At 30.4% G+C, this 11259-nt stretch overlaps 1 protein-coding gene across 1 annotated transcript; it reads left to right on the top strand.

The window, feature by feature from the left end:
* Nucleotides 1-386: 386 nt before the first annotated feature.
* LOC108910457 (aspartate and glycine-rich protein-like) lies at nt 387-10844 on the top strand. The gene is made up of 4 exons (XM_018715057.1): nt 387-452; nt 527-713; nt 10333-10509; nt 10648-10844. The coding sequence occupies exons 1-4, from the start codon at nt 387-389 to the stop codon at nt 10842-10844; spliced, it is 627 nt and encodes a 208-aa protein (XP_018570573.1).
* The last annotated feature ends 415 nt before the right edge of the window (nt 10845-11259 follow it).

Raw genomic sequence — 11259 nt, 5'->3', positions numbered from 1 at the left:
GTGCAAAAGGAGCATAACATTACCTTGATTTCTAGTATTCACTTGGCGGATATCGACATTTTTTTGATATTTATCTTTAATATTGAAAACATAAATACTAATTTCAAATAAGTATAAACATGGTAGGGTTAAAATATTAAATTTTTTAAACGAAACAGCGAATAACTCGGAGAATTATTTTTCTGAAAAACGCCGTGGCAGGTCGTTTTTGGTCGAAGGTGGACATCTTTTTACATATTGTTACAGATTCTACATCCCTAGGCAGGGGGCAACCCCCCAAAAATCTTAATAAGGAAGGAGGGTTAAGTGACTCATCGTTTGAAAGGTATTCTAATTCTCTACCGTGTTTTACCACAGCTAAAATTAGTCGTCCGGTGACATACGAAATGTTCCCGATAACCGACTATCGCATTACCAAAGAATTCAGCAAATTGTACAACACTTTTGAAAGCGTTGGAGTTGCGAGTACCTGTCAACTTTACAGCAACGACCAAAGTGGAGGTTTCACAAGTCCAATGATTTGCAGATAGGCGATTTGGTACTACTAAAGAACGAGAATACTCCACCCATGTGTTGGCCTTTAGGAAGGATTACACAACTACATCCTGGTGACGATGAGGTTGTGAGTGTAGCGAGTGTTCAAACGACAAACGGTGTTGTGAAACGCGCAATCACAAAAATATGTAAACTTCCGCTAGAAGTTACTGATAAAGGTGCGACAAATGAACAGACATGAATTTGTTGGTTAACTCTTTAAATTAACAACTAATGTAACCATGTCTACTTAGTATTAAATGATATTGTAAATTTCTTTATTATTGAAAATTGAAAGCCGTCATAGTATTTCAAGGCCGGCGGTCTATGTTGAAATATCTATGTTAGCTATGAAGTGTCAAAGTGACACGTTTTATTTTCTGTAATACATAACAAATAAAGATACAGTCCACTACTAACCACAAGCAATTCATTTCATTATTCGAATCAATCCTATAAATATATTTACCCGAAAAGAGAAAATACAGCACAGATAGTATACTAACTAATAAAATTAACTCACAATGGAATGATAAATTATAAATTGACAAGTTGACACAATGTGACAGTTTTTTCCAAAGCCATTTCGTGCGACCGAAAATAATAAAAATTAGTTTTTCCAGATATTTTGCTATATCTTAAAAACAAACAACTTTAGGTGTAGAACATACTTAATAAAAGTTGAAGTAGGCTGATATGTGAATAAACTAGAACAATAAAATACAGGCTGTTCCATTTGAAAAATTTCAGAAAATCAAGTTTAAACTTTCTAAAAATGATCTTATTTTAAAAAATGCCCTGTATAAATTATCGATATTAGCTAAAATAGGAGTCTTTGCCTATCATTTGCCTAAAACTCTGTCAAATATTTTTGCTCCAAGTGTTAGTAGTTGAAAGTTAATACAACTTCTTCGAAGTCATGTTTTTTCCAAAATTCGAAGAATTTTCTACATAACTTGGTAACCCCGCACTAAAAAGTTAAATTGTCTATATTGCCATATATAGAATTTTCTCAGAAATCCATGTTTAAAAATATACAGGGTGTTCCATTTAAAAAATATAATATTTGGCGTATCCGGTTTTTACTCATTGCCCTGTATGTTTCAAATTAACTTTGTCCTTTAGGTTTTTTGATTCTGTACAACTTTTATATAAACTTTTTTTCTGTATTATGAATAACAAGGGAGTAATTTTACTTTCTCACACTAATGGCCCACCCTGTATTTACAATGAAAATATAAGTTTGCGCCAGAAAAAAAGTTGTGCTATTTGCAGGAAAAATTAAAAACTGCAAAAATTCCCAAAAAAGGCGTGTTTTTTCTCACATTTTCCAATGTAACTTTTTAAATATGCAGTTTACGGAAAAAACCCAAAATTGTTATGAAATTTGCTATAAGATAGAATTGTTTGGATACCCGTGCGTATTATATTTTTGTTGCTAGATAACCAAAACAGCGTAAGAAAGTGATGAAAATCGAGATAATTTTGAAGCGTTCAACTGACAGGTAAGAAATTGTCAAATTCGACTAGAAATGTAAGTACCTACTTTAAAGTATTATAAAACAAATTCCTACAACCCGATCCACATAATTAATAATAATAATAATAATAATAATAATAATAATAATAATAATAATCATAATAATCATAATAATCATAATAATCATAATCATCATAATAATCATAATAATCATAATAATAATAATAATCATAATAATCATAATAATCATAATAATCATAATAATCATAATAATCATAATAATCATAATAATCATAATAATCATAATAATCATAATAATCATAATAATCATAATAATCATAATAATCATAATAATCATAATAATCATAATAATCATAATAATCATAATAATCATAATAATCATAATAATCATAATAATCATAATAATCATAATAATCATAATAATCATAATAATCATAATAATCATAATAATCATAATAATCATAATAATCATAATAATCATAATAATCATAATAATCATAATAATCATAATAATCATAATAATCATAATAATCATAATAATCATAATAATCATAATAATCATAATAATCATAATAATCATAATAATCATAATAATCATAATAATCATAATAATCATAATAATCATAATAATCATAATAATCATAATAATCATAATAATCATAATAATCATAATAATCATAATAATCATAATAATCATAATAATCATAATAATCATAATAATCATAATAATCATAATAATCATAATAATCATAATAATCATAATAATCATAATAATCATAATAATCATAATAATCATAATAATCATAATAATCATAATAATCATAATAATCATAATAATCATAATAATCATAATAATCATAATAATCATAATAATCATAATAATCATAATAATCATAATAATCATAATAATCATAATAATCATAATAATCATAATAATCATAATAATCATAATAATCATAATAATCATAATAATCATAATAATCATAATAATCATAATAATCATAATAATCATAATAATCATAATAATCATAATAATCATAATAATCATAATAATCATAATAATCATAATAATCATAATAATCATAATAATCATAATAATCATAATAATCATAATAATCATAATAATCATAATAATCATAATAATCATAATAATCATAATAATCATAATAATCATAATAATCATAATAATCATAATAATCATAATAATCATAATAATCATAATAATCATAATAATCATAATAATCATAATAATCATAATAATCATAATAATCATAATAATCATAATAATCATAATAATCATAATAATCATAATAATCATAATAATCATAATAATCATAATAATCATAATAATCATAATAATCATAATAATCATAATAATCATAATAATCATAATAATCATAATAATCATAATAATCATAATAATCATAATAATCATAATAATCATAATAATCATAATAATCATAATAATCATAATAATCATAATAATCATAATAATCATAATAATCATAATAATCATAATAATCATAATAATCATAATAATCATAATAATCATAATAATCATAATAATCATAATAATCATAATAATCATAATAATCATAATAATCATAATAATCATAATAATCATAATAATCATAATAATCATAATAATCATAATAATCATAATAATCATAATAATCATAATAATCATAATAATCATAATAATCATAATAATCATAATAATCATAATAATCATAATAATCATAATAATCATAATAATCATAATAATCATAATAATCATAATAATCATAATAATCATAATAATCATAATAATCATAATAATCATAATAATCATAATAATCATAATAATCATAATAATCATAATAATCATAATAATCATAATAATCATAATAATCATAATAATCATAATAATCATAATAATCATAATAATCATAATAATCATAATAATCATAATAATCATAATAATCATAATAATCATAATAATCATAATAATCATAATAATCATAATAATCATAATAATCATAATAATCATAATAATCATAATAATCATAATAATCATAATAATCATAATAATCATAATAATCATAATAATCATAATAATCATAATAATCATAATAATCATAATAATCATAATAATCATAATAATCATAATAATCATAATAATCATAATAATCATAATAATCATAATAATCATAATAATCATAATAATCATAATAATCATAATAATCATAATAATCATAATAATCATAATAATCATAATAATCATAATAATCATAATAATCATAATAATCATAATAATCATAATAATCATAATAATCATAATAATCATAATAATCATAATAATCATAATAATCATAATAATCATAATAATCATAATAATCATAATAATCATAATAATCATAATAATCATAATAATCATAATAATCATAATAATCATAATAATCATAATAATCATAATAATCATAANTAATAATACTAGTAATAGTAATAGTTAAAGTAATAATAATAATACTAGTAATAGTAATAGTAATCGTAATCCTAATGATAATGATAATGATAATGATAATAATAATAGTAGTAGTAATATGCCTTTATTTTCATATAAAAACAAAATATGGAACATAATCGGATAAATGGCGGCGAGAAATCGGTCTGTTAGTTTTGGCATTGGACAATTTGCTACTAAATTTCTGCGCGAAATGTCGTTATCCTTTTGCGTCAATGCTGGGGTTAAAGTTAGGCATTTTAATTGGGGCTGATTTTTTTTATAATTACTTGGACCCCTTAACTATCATAAATATAGAATCGTTATATCAATTTTCTTTTTTTTTTTTAAATAATTTTTGGAGCGATTTTAAAAGTTCGAAAATTTTGACTATAAGCAAATACTTTAAACGGTTTTGCAGGTTGGGAAATATATCAAAGAACTAAAAAACGGTTCTCGGAAAGACGCTGAACTTGAAAAAATGAACGTTCAAATCGTTCGTATAAGTTCCGAGATCGAGTGTTAAAGTCAACAGGTGTTAGCTGCAAAACTATGCATATAATGTAACAACAAAAATTAAATTTAGTAGGTTTTTTCAAGAACTTTCCATATGTGCTTTTATAAATATTATCGTACGTGTGTTTTCTGTATGAAAATTCAACGAATATCGCTAAGCTGACCATTTGAGCCGCAAAACCAGGGGGAGGAGATGAATTATAGAAATTGAAGATCGTGCGCGGTTTGGCGTTCAGTATCTCGGCTTCTATGGCTCCGATTTCGATGATTTTTCTAACTATCAAGATCTCATCAAAATATAAAGCCTTATCGGCCTATTACGACTACTGAAAATTTCACACATCTCATTGTTGTTATATACAGGCTGTTACAAATTCGCTTCTCACTACAGTGATCTCGGAAACAGTAAGAGGTACGAAGTAGCTTCAATGGGGGCAAAGTTGCGTAATCAACGAACCAACATTATGCCTCTAAAAAATCAAGGCTAACATAATTTTCGAAATATTTGAAAAAAAAACGAAATTTTGGAAATCCGTTTTTGTTTGATTTCAGCCTTGTTTGAGGTGATATTGAAAAAAGAAGAACACTCTCATGGCCACTTTTTGCCCTCTATCGAATGGCATAATTCAATTTTTATATGTAACGTTTTGTCTCTCCAGGACCATCATCAACTTCATTTTTTTAAATACAACTCTAGAAATTTTATTACATTTTTTGCAGGCCTTCGTGGCCCCCAATACTGTACTGCCTCAGACCGAACCCGATTCAGACGTTGTGTCTCGAAAAATTCATCTTCAGTGTATTCGTTCCAAATTTATCTAAACTTTTTCTTCATTTTCAAAATATAGGGCGTTAAAGATTTTTTAAAAAATTCGAATTTTTTAAATAACTTCTAAATGAAGGCTATTTAAGCCAAATTTGGCATGACACATCTTCTTAGAAGATACCATTCCATAGAAGTAGAAGTCCCGCAAGCAACCAGTGGCGGAGTTATGGGGACTCAGACTCATTAAATTATAAAAAAAAATAATCCAGCCCTACTGAAAATAAAAAATGATGCTGTTTTTAGATAGAACAGTTTGTTATTAACAAAAAGTCTACATTCACTTTTTTCCTAACTCTTGTAGTTTCATGGCAAAATTGATTTTTCGGAAGGGTGCTTCTGGATTCTGTCGATAAACCTTAGGAAGACATTTCTCATAAAACCTAAACAAATATCATATATATTAAAGCGTGGTGGGCACTCGCTCGCACGCCCGCCCCCGAAAAAGGGCCATTTTGCACTAAGGCTCCTAAGCGCGCCGCGGGGGGCGAAGCCCCTCGCCTTTGTTTCTTCATCCGAACGTCGTATTTCGACGGCGATTTTTTGCCCTCTTCCCAGTCAATTTTCGGTCTTTCGGGGGGTCCGCGCGACCGACCGCGGCATTTAGCGGGGAAGTGAGACGCATATACTCGGAAACGCCCTCCATCGGAAGCGTTTAGGGGTCGATTTCTCCGACCGAGGGCTTTTTTCCCGGGAGGGATCGGGACTTCCTTCCGCTTTTACGCGAAAGTTTCGTCCTTTCCGAGCGTCTCGGGCCTATTTTTGCGGCGTATGTTTTACTTTTTAACGCCGAAATTGGCTTTTCAAAAGGGGTCTGCATCTCGCGTCTCTCTCGCCAGACCCCGATTATTTCATAAAGCCCGAATTATTTCGGCAAAAACGCCGTTTTCGCGACGGCATAATTTTTTTCCCTCGCTCGATCGGCCTTCGCTTTCTGCGCGAGGACGAAGCCCTGGCCTTTCTCTCGGCGTACGGACCGCGCCCGAGGACTGAGGAAGTCCGCGTTGGCCCCCCGAGACGCTTTTCCGGCGACGCGTCGCGACGATCTCTCTCTTCTATATCTCCATCAACTTTTTTTAGGTCGAATGTAACAAAATTTAAGACCGGTATTAGCGATACAAAATTTGTGCATTCAACCATGGGCGTCTCTTCGGCCATCTGAAAAGAGTACGTACTTTTCCCGGCGTTTACGAGACATTCGTGCAGTTCCCCCTGTCCAATTATGTATGGACGACATTCCCATACCTCGAGCTTTCCGAAAAAAATTATATTCGCCCCCCACAACAGTTCCAACAGGTTCTAAGTGATTATATTTAACTCTTAAAATGAAAAGTTCGCAAGTCTCTGAACCAATGTCAGACTGTCAGTTTAATGTCACAAGATGGCCGCCATTCCGTTCGTCCTAGGAAAATTGAAAATTTTCAACTTTCGTGCGGCGGTTTGTGTAAAAGAAGCTAAAGTGGGACGATTTCTATTGTTTCCGATGTGTCTCTGAACCTGTCGCAGGTTTTTTTTTCCACAAAAGGAAAATTACGTTTAACAGGCGTTCCCATGAGGTACGTGGCCCCACGTTTGCTTTGTGACCTGAATTGTCGGTTAAATACATTCTTCCAACTTGGACCGGTAAAAACACTAGAAGTTTTAACAGAGCCTTTACCCATTCCTTCAAAAAAATTATAACCCCTTCGAAGATTACGTTGCACTGCGATATGTCTAAACAAACAAACCTAACAAACCTTAAACATTTATCTCTACGTTTTCGATCACTGACGATTGTCGAATCGACCCCCATCTGTCAAGTCCTGTCATCTGTCGAGTAAAATAAACCTGTGTATTGAGAAAAGCTACTTTCAAGTTTGCTCAGAATACAAATAAGAATCTGCTCCGAGATGTCTTGCAAAAACCCTTTCTGCAGGTATAGTATATATATTTTTTTACCCGGCCATTGGTAGAATCTAACATAAATTTTAGTTTTCCAGTTACAACTATGCAGTGTGGAAGTTTTGTGTTTTACAAGAATCCACCATTACATTACCTACACTTCTACCAAGGAAGCCACCAGTTAAAGTGATTAAAGGACAAGTGTTTTTCGCTAGTGTAGGTTATAAATTTGTGAAATGTTCCTTGAGGTGAAAGATTTCATTGATACGGGACCTATCTCAAAAACTTAGTCTTTTTTTGTTCAAGTTGTTTATTTTTCACAACAGGGATATGTGATTATTATTTAACCATTCTCGCCTTCCATGTAGTAGCTTCAACTGCACTAATTCCCAGAAAACTATGGCAAATAAAGTTATTTCAAACTACATTACATTTATTTCATTTTATAAAAAAAAAATCACTTGGGTACATACGTAAAACAAGTTAAAAAGTTATTAAAACAAATTGAGAAAATACCTGCTTTGGAAAATTCCTCTATAAATTTTGGGCCCCCAGGAAGCCACCAGTTAAAGTGATTAAAGAACAAGTGATTTTCGCGAGTGCAGGTTATAAAATTGTGAAATGTTCCTTAAGGTTAAAGATTTCATTGATACGGGACCTGTCTCAAAAACTTAGTCTTTTTTTGTTCATGTTGTCTATTTTTCACAACAGGGATATATCATTATTATCTAACACTAACTACACTAATTCTAAGAAAACTATGGCAAATAAAGTTATTTCAAACTACATTACATTAATTTCATTTTATAAAAAAATTGTTCAGTTAGGTACATATGTAAAACAAGTTAAAAAGTTATTAAAACAAATGGAGAAAATACCTGCTTAGGAAAATTCTTCAAAAAATTTTGATCGATTTAAATAAGACATCTTTGTTGATCTTCCACTATACGTTACATATACAGTGTAGGAAAGTAACGATGGTCTATCAGAAGTTACGTGAGAGCGATAAAGTAAGCCATAGAAATCCATGTGATAGACAAGGATGGCTATAATAGGCCATCTAATAGGCATCTAATAGTCAACGGCCATTTCGCCCTTCCACAAATAAGAAGTGGATCTTATTTGTGGAAGGGCGAAACGGGCGGTGACAAAGAGAAGCCTTCATTATAGCCATCCTTCTCTATCGCATGGGTTTCTATGGCTTATTTTATCGCTCTCACGTAACTTCAGATAGACCATCGGTACTTTCCTACCCCGTATAATATGACATTATGTGTAGTTACACTCCCAGCATATTATATAAAATATACAAATGTATGTTCATTTTTACATATGTATAATAAATACAATTTTGTAGTTAACAAATTTTGGAAGATAGTTCAATAAAAGTTTTTTAATCATTTGAAAAATAGTAGTATAAACGATAAAAATATTTGTAGATTTGAAAAAACATAATATAGTAAAAACATTAACCATTCAGATTTAAATAAATATACTGTAAGTATATAGTTATGTATTTTTAAATATCCACTGCTGTCACAGAAAAATACAATTTTCTTTCACAATCAATCATTACAAATAAAACACATTATTTTTTATTAAATTTAATATTACCAATAATACATACATCTGAATAAATACTGCATTAGGTATCTACTGTACTGGCATTTCTGTACTAATAACATTAATTTTAAATACAAAACCTTATTTTCTGCTATCACATGTCAACTGCATTAAAACATTTTTTTATATCTTCCATTTAACTTCATAACATTGAAATTTTAACCCATTACCATTTATGATGGATTTACAATACATTATATTTGGGGGATTTCTTATTTCTCACAACACTCAAGAATCCACAGTATTTTTATTTACAAAAAAAAATATTTTTCCGTTTAACTTCGCAATTAATGTTTTACTTATTCAGCAAGACCCCCTGAATGTCCAATTTCCAGCATTGTTTAAAGAATCCAGCATTGCTTAAAGAACAGCATCTAAAAGAAACATTTTTCTGTAATTGTATTCTAAGACAACATTTGTTTATTTGTATACATACCTTTCAGCTTTGATTCCATCAGTTTTTACTAATATATTAATTACACATCAACTACAAATTTCCATATTATTTTATAAACCAAACACTCCAAAATAGGTCAATTTTGCAGTCAAATATAAATTAAAATTACTGACAACAGTGACAACTGATAGCCACAAAATATCTTTTATCATGATATAAAAGATTTGAGGTTAGCCGGGTAGACTGTAATGCTTACATCGAATCGTGACAAACCAACTAGACCATAGATATAGCACTATATTAGATCTGCTAAGTAAACATATAGTAGAACAGCCTAGCGCCCTCATTGCTGTCTGGCATGAACTAAAAATGAAACAGGCGGACAAGGATTTTTTTCTCATTTCACTACCTACTTTCCTACATTATTTATTGAAATCGCTTGATGAAAATTTATATAGTTACTAATCAGACGTTTTCTTTGAAAATCCATGTACTGGATGTTCTACATAAATTGACCCAGGTCAGAATTATCGGGCCAGAGGCTTCTGTATATTTTAGAAATTTACATGATGTAGATGATGGTGCTGTAGATGGTGGCGATGTAGATAATGGCGATGTAGATGATGGTGATGTAGATTATGGTGGTATAAATGATGGTGGTGTAGATGTAGATGATGTCGATGATGGCGATATAGACGTAGATGAGGGTGATGTAGATGATGACGATGTGGATGATAGTAATGTAGATGATGGTGATGTAGATGATGGTGCTGTAGATGATGGTGACGTAGATGATGTAGATGATGGTGCTGTAAATTATGGTGATGTAGATGATGAAGCTGTAGATGATGGCGATGTACATGATGGTGGTGTAGATGATGGCGATGTAGATTATGGTGATGTAGATGATGCTGATGTAGATCATGGCGATATAGATAACAGTGATGTAGATGATGACGATGTAGATGTTGATGATGGAGATGTAGATGATGGTGATGTAGATAATAGCGATGCAGATTATGGTGATGTTGATGATGGTAATGTAGATGACGGTGCTGTAGATGATGATGCAATTATGGTGATGTAGATGATAGCGATGTAGATGATGGCGATGTAGATGATAGTGCTGGAGATTATAGTGCTGAAGATTATGTTATGTAGATGATGGCGATGTGGATGATAGTGATGTAGATGATGGTGATGTAGATGATGCGATGGTGCTGTGGATCATGGTGATGTAGATGATGGTAATGTGGATGATGGTGTGATGATTTAAAAAACATACGCGCAAGAGAGTGCTCCGCGAAGCGGAGCACATGGGGCGCGTAGCATGGGTTTCTCTCGGGCCGAAGGCCCGAGAGAAACGTCAAGTGGGCGAAGCCGACTTGCCTACGTTTCTAGTCAATTACTATTAATTGCTGATAGCTCCGCTCGCGTCGCACACCCGCCCCCAAAGAGCGTCGACTTGGACTAACAAGGCTCTTTTCGGGGGCCGCGACGTC

This window comes from Anoplophora glabripennis, unplaced genomic scaffold (assembly GCF_000390285.2).
Source record: "Anoplophora glabripennis isolate ALB-LARVAE unplaced genomic scaffold, Agla_2.0 scaffold632, whole genome shotgun sequence".
NCBI classification, from domain to species: domain Eukaryota; kingdom Metazoa; phylum Arthropoda; class Insecta; order Coleoptera; family Cerambycidae; genus Anoplophora; species Anoplophora glabripennis.
The sequence above is the reverse complement of the archived record's forward strand: the minus strand, read 5'-3'. Positions and strand labels throughout refer to the sequence as shown.

What these genes read in the sequence shown, in the direction of transcription:
- LOC108910457 (XM_018715057.1), top strand. Translation starts at nt 387, where the DNA reads ATGTTCCCGATAACCGACTATCGCATTACCAAAGAATTCAGCAAATTG. An exon ending in TGTACAACACTTTTGAAAGC is followed by an intron (nt 453 to 526) that starts GTTGGAGTTGCG and finishes AATGATTTGCAG; the next exon opens with ATAGGCGATTTGGTACTACT. An exon ending in TGATAGTAATGTAGATGATG is followed by an intron (nt 10,510 to 10,647) that starts GTGATGTAGATG and finishes ATGGCGATGTAG; the next exon opens with ATTATGGTGATGTAGATGAT.